At 38.5% G+C, this 20,470-nt stretch overlaps 2 protein-coding genes across 4 annotated transcripts in view; one reads left to right on the top strand and one right to left on the bottom strand.

Annotated features, from left to right (window-relative positions):
- Positions 1 to 178: 178 nt before the first annotated feature.
- bicra (BRD4 interacting chromatin remodeling complex associated protein) overlaps positions 179 to 20,470 on the top strand; it is a 45,061-nt gene continuing 24,769 nt past the window's right edge. The window contains exons 1-3 of one of the 3 annotated variants that reach the window (XM_061827387.1): positions 179 to 1,235; positions 17,671 to 17,716; positions 17,792 to 17,837. In XM_061827387.1, the coding sequence (XP_061683371.1) occupies positions 1,208 to 1,235; positions 17,671 to 17,716; positions 17,792 to 17,837 (120 nt within the window). In that variant the 5' untranslated portion in view covers positions 179 to 1,207. Of the gene's footprint in view, positions 1,236 to 13,810; positions 13,918 to 14,555; positions 14,650 to 17,670; positions 17,717 to 17,791; positions 17,838 to 20,470 lie in introns of those variants that run through there. The other 2 variants (XM_061827388.1, XM_061827389.1) reach the window with 2 other exon arrangements.
- On the bottom strand, positions 844 to 9,710 carry napab (N-ethylmaleimide-sensitive factor attachment protein, alpha b). Its single transcript, XM_061827395.1, has 11 exons — positions 9,479 to 9,710; positions 7,908 to 7,987; positions 7,709 to 7,825; positions 6,720 to 6,766; positions 6,553 to 6,630; positions 5,399 to 5,454; positions 5,219 to 5,303; positions 4,416 to 4,520; positions 4,267 to 4,335; positions 3,415 to 3,465; positions 844 to 3,330 (listed from the first exon to the last, which is right to left on the bottom strand). The coding sequence occupies exons 1-11, from the start codon at positions 9,574 to 9,576 to the stop codon at positions 3,229 to 3,231; spliced, it is 888 nt and encodes a 295-aa protein (XP_061683379.1). The 5' UTR covers positions 9,577 to 9,710; the 3' UTR covers positions 844 to 3,228.

The following is a 20,470-nucleotide window of genomic DNA, read 5'->3' as shown; positions in this document are numbered from 1 at the left end:
TGTATGGTCTACAAGTGTTTATATATATATATATATATATATATATATATATATACATATATATATATATATATATATATAAAAAGTGTTAAGGGAGTCCAGTTTGGTGGATTCCGCATTGTGATTCTTTTTTTTTTTTTTTTTGTGCAGATAATGTGGTTCTGATGACTTCATCAAGCAGTGACCGTCACTCTCCCCGGATCGGTTTGCAGCAGAGTGTTAAGTGGCTGCGATAAGTCCATGGTCCACTGTCGTCAAAGGGTGGAGTGCCCTCTCCGGGTTGGGGAACAGATCCTGCTCCAAGTGGAGGAGATTTCAATATATTTCATTAACGTTTTAAACACATTTATTGAAGTAAAAAGTTACTTTAATATTCAGTAGTTGCGTTGAATACTTAAAAAAAAAATTAAGACTAAAATCAGCATAATTTTTGATGAACAATTGGGCCTACTCTGCTAGTGTATTTACATGATAGTAGTGATATTGGTACTCTGGGAGATGCATCCATCCATTTTTTTTCCGCTTATCCTCACAACGGTCGCGGGGAGTGCTGGAGCCTATCCCAGCTGTTAACGGGCAGGAGGCGGGGTACACCCTGAACTGGTTGCCAGCCAATCGCAGGGCACATGGAGACAGACAAGTCGCAATCGCACCTAGGGGCAGTTCAAAGTGTCCAATTTATGTTGCATGTTCTTGGAATGTGTGTGTGTGTGTGGGGGGGGGGGGTGCCCGGAGAAAACCCACGCAGCCACGGGAAGAACATGCAAACTCCACGCAGGCGGGGCCGGGATTGAACCCGTGACCTCAGAACTGTGATTTCCAGCTGCGCCATCATGCCACCACTGGGAGATCCAAGTATTTTATTGAGGTGCTACTTCGGAAAACAAAACAAAACAAAACAAGAATCACTGGCATAACAAGATATATATATTTTGAATTTCTTTTATCCCATCATTTCTACGTATTTCAAAGTGCTGAACTCGAAGCTAGTCAGTTTGCGCTTCCATCCATATTATGTCCATCGAATAGGAAGATTGGTGACGTTTACAAGGATGTAAGGCAACCCTTAACAAAACCTGAAGAACTATATATGTCATTTTGTTTTAAGATACAATTTGAGAAACACGACACAGTGCTTAAGTTCATCAGTCAGTACCTATAAAAGGCCTTTACGTGTCAGTATTGCTTTACAAAAAGTTCCCTCGCCATGACACGTCTGTCAGGGGTATACAAGGGTGAGTGGATTTACTTTAGCTTTACTTGTAGTTTATTATACAATGGTTAACTGCACTAATATGACAGTGGGAACTGTTAAAAGGTGACTTAAAACACTGGCTGTATTGTAAAGGATTTTTTTTTTTTTACTTGACTACACGATTTTTGGGGTGGGGGGGGGGCAATTTGTATGATCAGTGGCGTTTAGGAAAGAGATGTTCACACAAACCAGTCACAAATAAAACAAGCGCAAAAAAAAAATGTTCTGAAACAGTGGAAAGCCGCCACTCTGCCGCTATCGTCCAAAAGGATAGAAAATGTCTGTGACTTGTGGAACAAAAGCACAAATAGCTCTTGAGGGGGAAAATGAGATTCATGAACTGAGGTGAAAAAGTCATGGTTAATATTAGAGGTGCTATGACACCACTAGAGGCCAAAACCAATGGGAGCATTTTCCTTATCTTTGTTCAGTTAAGAGGGTCACAAAACATTTGAGGATCAGACGGGTCTATCCAGAAAGTAAAGTGATACAGGAATCCCCTACACATTTCCCAAACTCGTACTCCATTATTTGGGAGAAAACCAATCGTGCTCTAACACCCCAAGATGGTTCCAAAGTACCTGTCGAAATAAGAAAGTAGTACAGTTGGCCGAGGAAAGCATGCCTCTACTGATGCATCTCGACTGAGAAAAGGTCTACATGTTGCGGAGAAGCTAATTTTAGCCTCGATTGTTCCGGAGTTCGCAATTTGCTCAAACACAATTCACACATAAGCCACTTATTTTTAAGGGAAATATCGCAAAATTGTAGTTTTGAAATCAAGTCGGTTGCATAATGTAATTTCTTGAAATTAGCAATTATAAATAGGCAGGTGGTCAATTGGTGGCGCACAATCGGTGTTCACGTATCGCCAATAAACAGCATACTCACAGTTGACTATCTGTGAATTCACCTGTTCTATTTTTTAACCTATGCTCCTTTACTTGCAAAAAAACAAAAAAAAAAGTTGGCAAAACAACTCTCTGCTCTTCCCGATGACCTGACATGCAACAAGATGGTGCAAAAGTACAGGGTGGGTGGACAAAAAGTAATTACCAATCCACCTCCTAAATTGCAACTAGAGTTTGTCGTATCATTAAAGTCATGATTTTTTTCCCCCCCGAACAAACAACACTCATGGGGATTAATTTCAGTCACCAGCATAGGATGATATTGCCTACAGTGACGACCCCGTAAGATTGCAAAGTGATGAATTATTCTGAATCTTTCTTATTACACAAACACAACCTGAATATCATGTTTTGATTCGTGGTGGCACATACAAAGTATTCTTGAAGGAAAAAAAAAACTTTAATGTATTTTCACTTATTTATATTTTCCAGATGCCCAATCTTGTTTTGTTGTTGATGCCACTGGTCCTTGGGCCGATCCATGGAGACTTACTGTCATTTTTGCAGCATTTGTTTCAATTAATTTTTCAAAGGAATATGGATTTTCTAACCAATTTTGAATGAAAGTTAGTTTTACCCTGTAATACAGTTAGTCTAAGAAAGTATTGACGAAGTCATTCGTACATCTGGGTTGTAAAAGAGAGCCTTCGTCACATGGCTGTACACGCATGCTCAGGGTTCAATTTATCTGAAGGCACTTATATTTAAGGATCATGTTGTAAAAAGAGGGAAATGTTTATAAACTGTTTTGGGATCACAGTTTGTGGTATATTTATGGTTTAAACTATTAATACCAGGAATCTAAATGTGTTTGGGGGTCAGTTATGTTTTTTTTTTGCGATTTGCGGCAGGGCTTGTGCCTGATTCTCCGTGATTTGCGGGGAATTACCGTATTCTAAACGTGCTGGCAAAGTGATAGACTAACTAATGTACTTAGGAGGATCGCATTCATACTGTGATATCAGATCCGGTGGACGTTACGAAAGGGGGACATAAGGGCTTTAAGATAAGAGAGAGTCAAGGCGAAAAACGGGAGACAGCATTGTGAGAGCCGAAGGGAGGTCAGCGCAGATCGCTCTCGTCGTCTTGTATGGTCTTCTTGATGCGCAGAAGCATGGTGGTGAGCCACTGATCAAGCCGCGAGATGGTGTCATATTCCTTAACCTGTGGAAAAATAAAATAAATAAAAACAGACTTACTTTCGTTGCGACATAAATATATACCAATACAAAAAAAGAGTCCACCCACCGAGTCAGTGTAGGCATCCACGTTCTGTTCTTCGTACGCATCTATCAGTTTCTGGTCAACAAGAATATAATCGTCATCGCAAGACATTAAAACAATGACCAGTATGACTGCACAGTAAACACTCCCTATATTGTGAAGTTTCAGCAATTGTTTTATTATGAGTTTCTACAGGATATAAGCAAACCTAAATTTAAAGCTGCATGCTACCAGGCCTTCAATGTAATACAATGATGTACAGTTGAAGCCAGAAGTTTACACATACACTGCCCAAAAAACACACATTTCGTTTTTTTGTCTCACTGTCTGAAGTCAAATCAGACTAAACATCTTATTTAATTGTTTGAATGCCACAATAATGAGAAAGCGAATTTTATATTGTTTACTTCGAGGTCAAAAATTGACATACACAAAAAGTACTAGGGGGAAGCCCAGATGATGAGGTCATGGGTTTGGAAGCTCCTAATAGGTTAACTGACAGCAAATCTGGTGATGTATTTAAGGCCACACCTCGAACACTCTGCTTCCTTTTTGAAATCATGAAATCGGCCAGGAAATCAGAGAAAGACTCGCAGAGCCCAATATGTCTGGCTCATCCTTGGGTCCAATTTCTAGATGCTTGAAGGTGGCACGTTCCTCTGTTCAAACAATGATACCTGGGGGGCTGAAACAATCCGCACCACTCCACCCCCAGGAGTTATCCATAGCCACTGTGATAAAAGGCTGTTTACTGTACTTTCTTAAAAACATACAGCACCAGTCAAACGTACATTGGGACAGGTCATAGGTTTATGGGTGATTATGACTGCCATTGGAAAGACAAGCAGGCAAACCACCTCTGAAGACAGAACCTACCTTTACCAATTTGCACTCTCGAGAGTCCGAAAAGGCTGGGAACATTTCTTCGTACTTCTGCACAGCCAGCTAACAGGGAGAGAAATGAGTATTATTACTGTGATGGGCGCAGGAGTGAAATGCGTTAAGTCAGGACCACGACAACTCACTTTAGCGTTCAGCATGTCCACACAGAAGTGACACAGGGCCGCCTTAAAGAAGTGATCCTTGGCGCTGTATTTAAGCAGTGTGCTGTCCATGGCATGAGTGCCCACCTTCAAAAGTCATCAAAACACTTGATTTCCATTACATTAACTCCTGTATATTTATGGTTAGGCATTAGCGAGTTTACATATTTTCACATTTTTGTTATTTAGGAACATACCCTCCATATTTGCTAAAAAACTTGTCTATATGCTGTTTTGTGCTCAAGACAACGCTGTTAAAGGTTTACTCGGGCACCATATTGTAGAATCTTGGTGTTGCTAATTGATCAGTGGTGTTTTTTTTTTTTTTTTTTTTGGCCTGTATTGTTCTCCCCTTGCCTGCGCGGGTTTTCTGCGGCCACTCCGGTTTCTTCCCACATCTCAAAAAACGTGCAACATTAATTGGACACTCTAAATTGCCCCTAAGTGTGATTGTGAATGCAGCTGTTTGTCTCCATGTGGCCTGCAATTGGCTGGTGACCATTTCAGGGTACTGCCAGCTGGGATAGGCTCCAGCACTCCGTGACCCTTGTGAGGATAAGCGGCTAAGAAAATGGATGAATGTATAAATATAAACACTGTCCCGCACTAAAATCAAATATTGATTAAAATAACGATCAGTAATGAACATGAAAGCAGTCTTGTAGGATAGTCATATTCTTGGTTTTGGACTGACTGCTAGTAATATCACCCATTGTTAAATGCAGCACTTTTGAGTCAGTAATGTACGTATTGGAGATTCACGCTGCCGGCGGGCATCAGCTGACCTGCTCGTAGATCTCGATAGCTTTGGGGTACTGCTCCAGCTGGGCGGCGTATGTGGCGACCTTCAAAAGGCACTTGTTGGCTGAACTGAAAAGTCAAGCAAAGAACTGCTCTATAACAAAACGGAACCCGACAATGACAATTGTAACACAGCAGATGGGGATTTCAAGGACATTATTCACCTGGTGGATTCTTCGCCTTTGTAATAATCTGCTGCTTGTTCAAAGTGCGCGATGGCCTGCGAGAAGAAGCAACAGGTGGGTCATATGATTGAAAAGCTTGGTTTTCATTCGATTTATCGTTAATGCCACATTTAGCACCCAAGAGTAGTAGTGTTTCCAAACAAAAAATATAAAGGATGCAAATCACAGAAAAATAGGAAGGTAGCTAAAAAGAATACGACAAAAGCATAAGTAATGCCATTATAGTATATTTCTATTTTTCTGATCACCACTTTGGTGTATTTTTCTATCTTTTTTTTAATGATGACAAATTGTTTCTATTTATTTGAATGATAATGTAATATTGACATATCTTGCATAATATTTGTGGATTAATTTCTTATAGTTCTGTATTATTCATCAAATAATCGCTTATTTTGTGTACTATTTAGAAATTTCTGTATTTTGTTATTTTCTACTATCTATTTATTTTAGGTGTCACATTTTTGTACTTCAGCTCGTCCCAGATTCAAGTATTTGAGTGAAGGAGGCCATGTTGTGTGTGACCGCGTTATTGGCACCACCCTGCACGAATTCGCATCCACCTGCGCGAACTGCGTTGACTATCTATCTAATCGTGCCAAATGAAATCCCAAAAGTTTGTCCGGTGGAAATTTAGCATCATTGACATACCTTAAAATGTTAAATAATTGCCTCCAGATGCCACAAATTGGCAGTAAATCACCACTTTTTTCTATATTAAAATCCTCAACTCACTTTATCACAGTTCCTTGACATCAAGATACCACAAGATGGAAACCAAATCAAACCCCTATAATTTTGGACATCACCAAAAAACTGCGAATACGTTTTCAGCAAATATGATACGACCCCCCCCAAAAAAAAATCTGGAAAAAAAACATCTGGAATAGGTGAATTTGCAAATGCGGAATCATGAATATGCTATGTTCACTTTATTTTGTATTCAATATTTTTTATTATATTTATCCTATTTATTTATATTTGTAATATTTTTCATTATATTTAATCTATTATGCAATCTTTCCTCCATACTTTTGTTGAGTATTTTATGTATGTGTGCCTGTTCATGTTTTGAGTTGTGGTACATTTATGATAATTCTGATAACCCAGATCATTTTGCTTGTACGTGTCACCTTGTCAATGTCCACCATTTCCGTCTCATAGATTTCGGCGATGCTGATGTGGTGTTTGGCCGCGATGGTGAATCGGCCCTGAAGTGGCCAAAGAAAAACAAAATTGAGAACAAACCATCATGTAACAGTTGATTTAAAACAAAAAAAACAAACAAATCCAAACTCACCATATCTGTGTATATCTCGATAGCTCGGTTTAGACAGTTTATGGCCTCTGTTAAGAAATGCATAAAGATCCACAATCTAATGAGATCAAATAGAGTAATCGCCTGTATATTCGCAAATAACTATTCAACAACTAAACGACAGTATCCTTGCTTTTATATGTAAGCGGTATAGTGATATTAGAGTGGAATAATTCAACGATATCCTTTTCAACGATACTTCACTTTTATATTTAATTTTAGTGATGAGCACTGACATTGTAATGTCGGACAAAATATCTTACTTTAAAAAATAAATAAAAACTCAGACTCTGTTCCTAAAAATGTCACTTCTACAAATATTAAAATTTGGCACAGAGATTAATTCACTTTTTTTTTGAGCAATTATGTAACGTTTTATAATTTTCCATGGCATTCCAGAAGAGCACTCACGGCAATGTCGTTGACAATCATTGCAATAACACTATCCTGTATATAATGGGAGCTTACATCTGCCATATTCACTTTTTTATTTGCATTGTTGGGTGAGGAGGCCCTGTAGCTCAGTGGTTAGAGCACTGGTTTGGTAAACCAGGGGTTGTGGGTTCGTATCCCACTGGGGCCTCCACTCCCTGAGAAGGGTTGCGTCAGGAAGGGCATCCGGCGTAAAAATTGTGCCAAATATATATGTGCGTTCATCTGAGATGACACGCTGTGGCGACCCCGAAAGGGACAAGCCGAAAGAAAGAAGAAGATTTGCATTGTTGGGTAAAGGGTTCCATGACTGCAAGCTGACGGGAAACGAGACGTTATAATTTTAGCCCATTTTAGACATAGGACTCATATCAAACAAGTATAAAAAAACACTCAATATAATACAATACCGTTCTACAGTATAAGTACAATAATAACCATATTGTTACATGATTATCTCCCAAAAGTCAGCATTGTTTTCTTTGTGAGGGTAGAATGAGTGATTTGTGCCATTAGGTGTCACGATGAGAACATTTTACCTTGGGGATCGGCTTTTTTGAAGGAGTTTCCAGCGTCTATGAAGTTGGTGGCTGCATCGTGTTTGCTCTGCATCTGCAGATGGAGGCAGGCCGCCTGAGAGAAGGCGTTCCCTGCCGCTATAAAAAGAGGAAATTCAGCGTAGAAAGTGCAAAAATAAAAGAGGACCTGGAGTGTTCATGTATGGGATAATTATCTTACCACACCAGTTCTTAGCCATCTTGAACATGTTGGCGGCCCTCACATACAAGTCACAGGCCTCTTCCTGCTTGGACGAGCCCCTAATGCAACACAAAGTTATCAATAGTCAACATTTACTCCTTAAACAATTACCTTGCAATTTCATATTGGTATTTGAAGTATCTCTGTATACTTTATACTATTACTATAGTCATCTTTGTAGCGCTCTCATTGCATCATTTGCATAATTCTTTTGTTGATGAGTGTTACAACACTGTCGCAGACATATTGTTTAATAACGCCCTATACTTATATACGAGGGATGAACCGTTTAAGATCCCAGAATTGGTATCTGTGCCAGTACTTTAAGTCTCTACTCGTTCTTGTATTTGTAAAAATGTACCGATACGACCACAACGATACCACTTCACCAAACTGAGATATAGCTTCCGGAAAGGACTCATGTCAGCAGTATGGGGATACTTGAAGGTAAACATGAATGACAACACTTTTACCAGACTGCAAATTCTGCTTTGCAAGAGAGACGAGGGATTGGTTGGATATTTGGGGGTTTAGTCCCATGAGTAAATAGAAATTAGAAAAGGAGTGATAAGAAATACCATTTTAGTTGTCTTGTGACAGTTTGGATTGATAAATCTGTTGTATCGGTACTTGAGAAGCAATCTTGTATTATTATTATTTTTTGCCTTTAGTTTGCCGTGAACACACTGTGGTAACATGGCATCCTATGTGTATCTCCACCAGAATTGACTTTCTTCTTTGTGTCATATCTACTAGGTACGTGCTTATTTTACAATAGAAAAATGTAACTGAACACCCCCAAAAATAATTGCAAAAATATGCATCCTTAAATAATTTACTTGTGTGAAATATGGGCCTGCTGACTTATTCTGTTGCATTACCACTACGTTTTGCAATTTGTCATGGAAAAAAAGCTCAAACCTTTCTTTAACGTGGACTAGGTTTTCCTCAAAATATAACACTTTTTATAGTTACAAGTTGTCATTACTGACATTTTAACATCTGACTTTTTTATGTCAATCGTGACACATTTCACTGAAACGTACTAACAAAATATTTCTGTTCTGTGGTGTCTCATTCCAAATGCGAGGGGACACTGTAAAAGGCGTCGATTTAAATAAAGGCTGGGAAACACTTGTAAACAAATGATGAACTGCCGTGTACGACCTTCTCCACTAGATGAAGCAATCAGATGGCTATATTTCGTTTTAGTGTTGAAATAATTCATTTTAATCATTCACAATGCAGTACTTGTGAAGCGCAACTTGAAAGAGCAAGCAGACACACAACAGTAAAAGCAATTAACCAATTTGGTGTGTTTGCCACTTTCATGCTAAATGCAGCTCATACGCATTTTGTCTTTCAAGTGGTAACCACATGAATAAGCATACATCTGTTACAATGGTCCATAACGACCAAAGCGCACTTTTGATACAAACAGTGAGAGTAATAACGAGGGATTTTGCCAGATGTTTCTGGTCCAGGCTCGCCAACCACCTTTTCCGCTTAGTTGGCCCTTTAGCTAACGCGGCTACAGAGGTGCAACTCACCCAAAAAGCGCTCCGAAAAATGACTGCGAGGACTTTAACTTCTTCTCGGCCTCGGCCATCAAAGCCATGGCTTCTTTCTCTTTGCCGCTGTTGTCCATGCTGGCGGCGAGTCTCTCAATTTGGAGAGAGGAGGTGAGAAAAAGACGAAACGTCAACAAACTTGTAGCATTAGCAGCAGCCGTTGATTTGTCACTAGTAGTCACCAGCTCCCATGTCACGTGTGGTAAGAATACCGGAAACGCTGTAGTGGCCCCGACTGTCAACAACAATATCCATAATCTCATATGAATCTCATATGAATCTCATATAATAATATAATATTAACGATAATAACAATAAAATAAATACTTATTCTACCGGGGACCCACATAATGTTCAGTATTAAAATACAGTAGCATACTCGGCATAAGTGCTCATTAAAAAAACTGGCAAAGTTTATTTTCCTGAAAAGCATATTTCATATTATTCTAAGTCAATTTAACATTATAAACAGTTCGAACGTTATTAACGCTGTGTGGAAATAGGGTAATTAAAAAAAACACACAAATCATGATTTTATCAAAATGTATTTCACTTCCAAATTTAATTTAAAAAAAATCTAAAATAAATGTTTGGGGGGGGAGTTATGGAAGATTGAATAAAAATATAATGCATGTTAAAAGTTAAATGCAACTGACCTATACTCAACAAGCGTACTGTGCTGGATTAATACAAGGTTTGAAATATTCTAACATGATGCACAGTCTCAACATTCAAATAAATTTTCAACTAAAATGTATTGCACATAGAAGTAAAAAAAAAATAGTACCTCCATGTTTTGAAAAGAAATGTTCTAAAAGATTAAATGAAAATTTAAGGAATGCTGGAGCCAATCCCATGATTAATTGGAGACTCTAAATTACCCCTAGGTGTTAGTGTGAGTGTTGTCTGACTGTCAGACTGTTGTCTGTCTCCATGTGCCCTGCGATTGGCTGGCGACCAGTTTAGGGTGTACCCCGCCCTCTGCTTGATGACAGCTTGGATTGGCTCCAGCACTCCTGTACACACACACATACATTTTCTGAGCTCCTTATTTTGACGGGGATCGCAGGAGTGCTGGAGCCAATCCAAGCTGTCATCAAGCAGAGGGCGGGGTACACCCTGAACTGGTATATATATATATATATATATATATATATATATATATATATATATATATATATATATATATAATATACAGCAATGACGACAAGCACCTTGAGTCATTACAATTTGGGCTTGAGTCGAGTCACCGTTAAGATGACTTGAGACGAGACTGGGAAGTAAAGTACTGAGTACTTTGATGAAAGGTTAGACATGAAAGATGGAGAGATAAAATGACTAACAATATCCTTCTTGTTTTCTTTCTTTAACAAAAAAAATATGAAAGACTGTCTTAATTGGATGGCTCGTTCTAGGACTGGATTTGAATTATCACAGGATGTGACTTTGCTGCAGTATACAGGACTTTCTCAAGAAAAACTGATTTGAAACTTACTTACGACTTGCACGTGTGACTTGATCATATCTCTCGCTCTTTACACAATGGGCTTGTTTTCATTGTCCATGTTTTTTTCCAATTTATTCCAAATTAGATGTCACTCAAATATGCTAATATGGCTATTTGCGGCACTGTAAACAAAGTGATCAATGGGCCCTAGATGTCAGCATTTAAATCAACCTGGTACTGGCAAAGTACCATATTAAAGTATCTAAAATTGATTTATTGTTAAAATAGGGTTTGATTTATGCAAATTAATTTAATCAAGTCTTAAAGAATAGAAGATATTCAATTGTCATCGAATAGAAAAACTTACAAAGCAGGAAATCTTCAAATAATAAGGGTGCGGGGGCGTTGTTAGGTATAAAACTCTGAAGCACATGGGCTCAAATATGTGCCACCAAGAACAGAATTTGAATCATTTACATTTGAATTTAAATTTAAATTTGAATTGCTGAACTTCGATGATTTAATTAAAAAATAATTTAATAAACTATTTGAATTTGCATTGTTTAATTTAAACATTGCATTGAAAAACTGACATTAAATAGTATAATTTTGTATTACTTTGAAACTGAAGTCCAATCAACTCGAAACTGAATGCAAGATTACTGTGTTTGATCTGCGATGAAATTCAAAATGATATAATTTAACATTCCGTTAAAAAAGAATTCAAATTAGCTGTGACAGACATCCAGGTACCTGAGGAATGGCAGTCAATCGGATACACAGATTTCCCCTTTAGCCAATCAGCTGTTTCATTTTTGAGCATGTGATGCAAGGTCTCTCCAGGAAGCCAAATATTCTCATCAGTTACTGTGTTTTAGCCTTCATGCAACCTTTCCTTTGCATTTGTGGAATGTTTAATTGGGTTAACTTCCATAGGAAAAAATAAGTATATTGTTGTAGAAACACATCAGACCAATCTGACTACGGCATCTTTGTTATTGTTTGTTTTCCCTCCTTCTAAGTAACATCATTCAAGCATTGAACTCCATTCCTTAGGCTTTACTTCCACCTAAACGACACACATTTAGTTCACCTCCTGCCCTGAACACAACAATGCTCTCCGAGTGGGGAGGGTCGTGTCCGTGGCGGGTAGGTTGCAAATAACTGAAGGAATTCATCACTAAAAACTGTGAGAGTACTTGTTTGTTTTAACTAACTTCCTTACTTTTTTTTTTTTTTTAAATTCAAGCCACATCAGCCTTCCAGGAAAGCTCTTGGGACTCCAGATGAGCAGCCCACAACATTCCAGGGGACACTAGAGACCTTGGTCATTATCCAATTGCACTTAATCATAAAATTAAGATATGTTCAAGGCAAATAATGTATCTTCGGTCATCTATCTGGCCAGCAACATACAATTGCGTGAGAAACCATTTGCTAGCTTCTCAATTTTTTTTCTTTTTTGCGTAATTCCCCCACTTTAATGTTTAAGAACATCAAACAAATGTAAATATCAGCTAACGATAGCACAAGTTAATATAAAGTACTGTTGTTAAATGTTGATTTTACTTCTTAAGATAAACAAATATTCAAAGTCACATAACTGAACAAATCACAAATTAACTGTGACTGGATTTTTTTGGGAAAGCGTATTCACTGATATCTATATCTATATATATTTCTATATATAAATGTATGTATGTATGTATATAAGATATATGTGGCTGCAATAAAATACAATGCAGATAAGATCAAAAACAGATGACAAATAAGATCATTGACATCCTCCAGTCTGGAACAGGTTAGTTACAAAGCCATTTCAAAATCTTTAAGACTCCAGTAAACTACAGTGAGAGCTATTTTCTACTCATGGAAAAAAGGGGGGAAAAAGTGGTGAACCTTCCCACGAGTGCCCAGCCTCCTAAAATTAACTAGCACAGTGAAGACTCATCAAGGAGGTAACAAAAGAACCCAGAACATCAGCTAAAGAGTGACTGTGGTGAATCATTTCAGGGTGTACCCACCTCTGACCCAGAGTCATCTGAGAAAGGTGTGACCCTAGTGAGGAGAAAGGGTACGTTAAATTCCCGAATCGGGATACTAAGTCCATGGTAGACAGTCACTCTATGGAGGTCTAAATAGCCAAAATATAGGCCTGTTAATTCTGCAAAGAGTAGTTGACTTGAATATCTGCACAGTGATGTGTAAGACTCATTCCCAGTTACAGAAAAGGTTTGATTTTAATTGTTGCTGCTGAGAATCAGTCAACCACAAGTGATCAGGTCTACCAATCTGCGATTACTTTTTTACACAAGCCTAGGGAGGTTTCAAAAATTTCCCGCCACAAAATCACCATTCAAAAACTACATTTTAAGTTTACCTGGATTATCTCTGTCTGATGGGTGCATTCGTTTGATGATCTTAAATATTAAAATGGGGCAAATGCAAAATATATATAAAAAATTTGGGAAAATACTTTTTAACAGCACTACACAGTGACAGCTTTTCGTTCAAATAAACAGGTCAGATACTACATTTGGTAAATCTGTGAATACATTTAGACATGGTCTTTAATAATTTGTGACATTGTACTTTTTTGTAACCTTTTTTATTGATGCTATGCCGTCCATATTATGTGACTGAACACAATGATTGTTGGGAAACACTGCACTAGCCCACTATACTGCCGTATTGACATTTCGTCTTTCCTATTTGTTAAGGAAGGGGAAATCCTTTTAAAAAATATAAATTTTTATTTACCATATCTTTTTAAAAATAAATTCCCGCTAAAATTCGAGAGAACGGGAAGAAAATAAATCGCTGGTGAGAGATCACAACAGTACCAAGTGTCGATTTGAAAACAGGCAAAGGGGAGGTCGCCTAAGTTATCTGCCTGTGGTTGGGTCCTGTGCAGCAGCCCGTGCGAGGCCGTCCTGGAGACCCCGCACTGCCTGCACCTCAATCGTCTCGGGTGAGTTTGTTACAATGTAGCAATTTCTCTATTAATCGCAATAACTCCAACAACGCTCCATTTATTCACACACTGTGGCAGCTGACACTTCGTGCACGGCGGGCGGCGTCGACATGCCACTCTGCCGCACGGCCCGCCAAAAGCAGGATGCTCCTTTCTCCCAGCGAATTCCCAAGCATACCCCCCTCCATCCAAGAGTATTCCAACATTAACTCATATTTTTTCGCTCACTAGGAGAAATAGTTTAGCCCTGTATGCATTTTGCCGTCTTCCACGTCGCAGCTGCGCGTTGCATCTCGTCCCGACCGTGGACGTGCAAGCCCGGGCGTTTAAACCGCCTCCGCTGGCGGTTTGTTTTGAATGTCAAAGGCTGTCGAGCTAGCGATATACGTCCGAATATTGTTGGTAGCCTAGCTTGAGCTAGCAGGCTAGCCAGCTAAGGCTAACCAAACGGAGCCCAGGAGATGATGCAAAATCATAGCGTTACAGGTGGAGGTTTATAGTCTTATTGGCCACGCGGACAGCGTGTGTTGGTTTTGGGATCGTTACTAGTCAGCGGAACGTACCCAAATAACTGTTATACGCAGGCTGGGATGTTGGGGTGGTGGGTTTGAGTGGGGGGTGGCGTATTTTAGTTAGCATGGATCTAGCAGCGTCTCTCATTCATATCCTGGGCAGTGCCGTCGCTAAATGGCTAATATTCGCCGCCTTTGTGGAGAAGGCAAGTGGAGGGTACGTTGGGTTTTCGGGGGAACAGCTTGGATTCTGTACTTGTGTGTATGCTGGAGCGACGGCAGCGACCGCAACCAAAACCTGCTCGGGGATGCGTGTTAACCGCGCGTTTTCAGTTTGTTGTCTTTTTGCTTTACCATATCAGATACTTTTCCATTCACGTTTTGGGAAAAACTGACAAAAAAAAAACCCCAACAACCCAAAACACCAGAATTCGATATTTTGCCTTTAAAACAAATTGTGGTTAAAGTACTCACACTCTGCACTTGTGTGAAAGTACAGGTGTTACTTGTATAAAACAGTAATCTGATTCATAAAAGCTTTGCACACAAAATAGTTTCCATCTTTTATCAAGTTGCAGAGTGCTCATTCCGAAAAGAAAAACACTTCACTGGACACCATACATCCATTTTCCAAGGCACTTATCCTCACAAGGGTCATGGGAGCGCTTTAGCCCATCACAGCTTTGAAAACATGTTCACATAGCTTTGCTAACGAATAACGTGACTCTATTAGCAAAAAAAAAAAAGAAAAAAACAAATCAGCTCATGATAACAATTGAAAATCACTTTTTTTTTCAGATTAGGGGATCTATGATTTTCTTTTCCATTGCCTTAAGCTTGCCTTCTACATTCACCATAAATCATTGTTGGAGCCAACTACCTCAAACAATTAATTAATACACGGACATGGATGCAGAATATCTAGCTTCTCCAATTCTGTAACATCATCGTCATAAATACGGCCTAGTTCATGTTCCTCCACATGACTGTTTTTTCCCCACCTTGTAAGATTTCAAGATCTCAATTGTCATTGACTTTACCAATATATATATATATATATATATATATATATATATATATATATATATATATATATATATTACATTTTGTTGTCATCTGGAGAGGCTGAAAAAACTAGCATCGTTATTTTAACAAAATAAAGAGGAGAAACTGCAGATATTTTTGTTTTTGTACCACGAAGCGTTCCCATTAAATTATAACGTGCTTGGTATATTTCTGTTAGAGCTAGCTACCTCTCCTAAATGTATTTTTCAGAAAAACCCCAATATCATAATAGGCCAAAGTTGCATAAAATGCAGATACTCTGGATTGGAATTTGTGCATTGATTGATAAACCCTACGGTGCAATGTTTATTATGCTTCCCAAATACTTTGGTATCACATTAATTAAACACTCATGAAATACTGGTGGCGCCACTGAAAAGTAAGAAAATTCATTCCAAAAGAATACATCTGAAATAGGCATGGAAAAGTCTTATTTTTATGACAAGTTGAGGACAAACATACAGTGGATATGTAAAGTCTTTACACCCATATTTAAATGCGAGTTGTTTGTATTCTTGAAAAAAAACAAAGTCCCGTTATACTTTTTTCAACATTGTGACCATTAAGATGTACAACTCAATTGGTAAAAGGGAAGTACGACTCAACAGGTGAGATAATGTAGTTGTTGAAGTGTGCACATGCACTCGTCTAACTTGGAATGTGGCTGTGATCACAACCAATCACATTTAAACTCATGTTAAATGCAAGTCAGTAAACATCTGACACCATTTAAAGTGACTTTAACGTTCGCTGGATGTTCTAGTCCGCTTCTCCTGTCATGGTAGGGAGAGACTACCCACAAAATCATGGGTATATCATTGTTCAGTTATCAGTTTGGATAATGGCACATAAAAGTTTTAAAATGTATTCTTGAAAAAAAAAAAAAAATTATAGGCAGCCATAAAATTGTGACAATATGCCACAAGATTGGCATTGCAAAGAAATGTACATCCCTCTAAAACTGATGAAAAGACAAATCGAAGAAAACTGGTCAGGACAGCTGCCAAAAGCCCGACAGCAACATTGAGGGAGCTACAGAAATTTCTGGCAAGTACTGGCTGTATAGTACATGTGACAACAATAATGGTCTACTTCGTACAGTATGTCGGTATTATGTGGTAGGTGTGAAAGATACAAGCCCTATCTTACAAAGAAAAAAAAATCTAAACCATACTACATTTAGCAAAAGCCCTTGAAATCTCCCAAAACACGTTGGAAAATGCTATAGGCTGATGAAACCAAGCTAGGAAATTTTAGGCCACAATTCCAAAATTGGGCAACATGGTGAGCTACTGGTTAGAGCATTAGCCTCACAGTTCTGAGGATCGGGGTTCATTTCCCAGCCGCGCCTATGTGGAGTTTGCATGTTGTCCCCTTTCCTGCGTGTTTTTTTTCCGGGCATTCCGTGTTCCTCCCACATCCCAAAAACATGCAGCATTAATTGGACACTCTAAATTGCCCCGAGGTGTGAATGTGAGTGCGGCTGGTGTTTGTCTCCATGTGCCCTGTGGTTGCCTGGCAACCAGTTCAGGGTGTTCCCCTCCCCCTGCCTGATGATGGCTGGGATAGGCTCCAGCACTCCCGCAACCCTTGTGAGGATAAGCAAAAATTCTAATTTTTTGTATCAACAAATGGCATTTAACGTAGACGTTTTAAATCCCCTGAATTCCCTCCATAAAATTATGACTTCGTCATCAAACATTTTTGTAAAAACACTCGTATCTGTACAAAATTATTCTTGTAAGGTTCTAACTTGATTCTCACAAGATGGAAACTTATTTTTATAAAGCCTTAATTTCTGAAATCCTTTGACCATTTTCACCTAACACTGCCAACTTTTTCTAGGACACTTATGACTTATTTTCTTTTAATTATGGCTTTAAATGTCAGTTTTTTTGTTGCATGAATTAGGATAGTATTGTTACTTATTTGAGGACTTAAAATTATTTTTGGTTTGGCCTTACTAAAAATTTATTATCAATCGTTTTAATACTGTGTTTTTGCTGGATTGGTGAAATCCTGTAAATGCAAAACCTTGATTGATGAAATGTCAGTGTTCTTTTTATATATGAGTTCTCTGGTTCAGTACAATGTGTGTGTGTTTTTTTTTTTTTTATTTTATTTTTTTTTCCCTCCCCCATGATGACAAGCATTTTGATGTCGTCTTTAACAGTTGTCATGGATGATGAAGACGGGAGGTGCCTTCTCGATGTGATTTGGTAAGTTGTCGCAGAGTGTTGGCAACTTATCTTAGTGTTTCTCTTATTTTTGTCTACTCTTGTTTTCATTTGCAGTGACCCAGAAGCTCTCAATGACTTTCTTCATGGATCTGAGACCCATGTGAGTATGACATAAAGCGGTTGGGGCTTTTTAATGCCTGATGATGATATAATGAAAAGGAAGAAGCTGCCTGTAGAAATTGGTAGAACTAATACTGGATTTACATTGCAGGTCCGATTTTGTGCAACAGGTCCAATTTTAAGATGTTTCCATTTTCATGCATTTTCAAATCTTTAATGTGGTGTGCTTTTTCATATTTGACAACCATCTTAAATGACCTGGATGTACACGCGTGTAAAAAATTTGACTTTAACCTTGGTGCACGTCAAGCACAGAGCAGTGACAACATAGAAGTAAGCAATATTACAGCAGTTTCCTGCTATATTGGTTTCCAGCTATATTATTTTTTTAAATTAGACATTATTTTCTTTGTGTAGAAAACTTGAAGCACATGAACAATGTTTGTTTCAGTTTGATACAGTGTGTGGGAGGTTTTTTAAGACTTAAATTATGAAACTACTATTGTTTTTATCCATTTTATACTTTCCCATTTTTTGTATTGACATACATTTACAATGTGTTTAAAAAGTTTTAAATTTAAAGATAGCCGAATTATGTGGGAGTATATTTTTTTAAGGTTAAACTATATTAAAAAAATATTTTTGTTGGCTTTATCTTGGATTTTCACCTATTATGGGGGAGTCTGGAATGTAATCCACACAGTGAACTGCTATCACGCTATACCGATCTTACAAATATAAATGTTAGCTTTTAGATGGCCTGAAGTTACCCTATTGCTTTAAATGCTTGTGACAGCCACATATGCACATTTTTCTATTTACACCACTGGTGTACCATATTTAGATCATATTCAATGGCCTATATACTTGTGATGTACCAATGGACCATGTTTACATATTTGGTGTGTACACACACATCTAATGATTTACAATTAATGTAGCCGTTAATCATAGAGCAGCTAATGACACGTTCCCACTTCATAGCACATGCTAGTCTCAGCCCACGACTTGACTTGCCTAAAGTCTTCTTTACACAAAGATCCCACACAACTAGATATGGTATTCTGGTGTAAGAGTTACACAGATCTTCCATTTCTGTCGAACCTCTTCAGTATTCTTTGGCCTGAAGAATTCAATACATTCCTACCAAATGGACAATTTCCAGATTACACAATAAATTTCAGTCCACATCCGTCGAACCTGTTCCAAATTCTGTTGTCCGGCTCACTTTGATTAGCCACTTGGCAGGGTTATCTGAAAAGAAACGGTATCAAGGGGGGGGGGAGAAGAGAATATAATGAACTTTGAATATCGCTTATAACTGTATACAGACATTTGCTGCCCACCTCCCCTTGCGTATGGGAATCATGATCTCATTTCTATTTACAAATACTCTTACGCCGTGTGAAATCTTTCCCTTTGTAATTGAACACAAATAATTATTCTTTCTTATAAATGGTCACAGGTGGATACACATGTTAATTGTACCTTCTTCAGTCTAGTCTCAGAGACCTATCTGTTCTGCCTGTCACTAGAAGTCATTGGCATAAATGAACAAAGATACATTTGTAGTAAATGTTTCATAATTTTTCAGACTGGAATTTTTGGAAACTGCTGCTCTAGTTGTTAGACAGTCATGGCTCAAAGTGTGGCAAGCAGATACTATACGGGCGTCTTCTGCTGATCGGTCATTGGTTGAACAGATTTGCCACTGAAATGTACCTTTTCAGGATAGATGGCTAGAAATGTCAACAATAAACCCCACACCAATGATTTCTTACCGAAATATCATCCCTTAAATCTGTACGCTGCAGGATTATACTCTGTTTTGCTGCGATGCACAACTTTCATCCAACCCGCAGTCTCCAATTGGATCAAATTCTCCCTTGACCAATTAACACATGCTGAGAAAAAAAATGAAAGGTAGCCTCATTTTTTGCCATTGTGTACTCGCTTGTCTCCTTCCAATGCAGTGTGTAGTAGATTTGTAATTTCCAGTAAAACTTATTTTGAAAAGTACTAGTGAGTTGTGTAGTGCAAAACATAAATTGTGTTAAAACTACAATGCTGCGTTTAAATAGGAGTATCAAACAAATATGTGCGTTCATCTGAGATGACACGCTGTGGCGACCCCTAACGGGACAAGCCGAAAGAAACATACTTTTACATTAGCTCAGGCCTTTCGTTACTAGCAGGTTATTGGTTGATGCACCTTACAGCCACATCCCCTTTTGCTTACTCTTTTCCCTCTCACTGTTCTGGCTTTGTTTGCTTTTTGAATGCACTGTTGATGGTTTGAGCCTGTCCTTTCCCTTTTCACCCACAAAAAAAAAAGCGAGAAACTAACACATCCCAAGTCTGCAAAACCTGTCTTTGTACCTCTCTTTCCCTAATCTTTTGGCTGGTTCCTTACAATTTTGGTTCTCTTTTCTATGTTATGTCCTCTTCCTCGCCTCCCCCACCTCCCCACCACCTCCTTCTCTGATGTTATTTTCCCTGTCCTGGTTTTGGGGGCCCCTGGGGGTTCTGTCTGTCCTATCCTCGGTGGCCGTGTGTCTGTAGTTGGACACTGACGACCTTTTGGATGGTTCGGGTGATCCCGCCAGCTCGTTCTTCTCTACCACCGGAGTGAGTAAAATCCCCCAATCCTCTTCTACCTTGTTTTTGATCTGT

This window comes from Syngnathoides biaculeatus, chromosome 8, assembly GCF_019802595.1.
Source record: "Syngnathoides biaculeatus isolate LvHL_M chromosome 8, ASM1980259v1, whole genome shotgun sequence".
Lineage (NCBI taxonomy): Eukaryota > Metazoa > Chordata > Actinopteri > Syngnathiformes > Syngnathidae > Syngnathoides > Syngnathoides biaculeatus.
The sequence above is the reverse complement of the archived record's forward strand: the minus strand, read 5'-3'. Positions and strand labels throughout refer to the sequence as shown.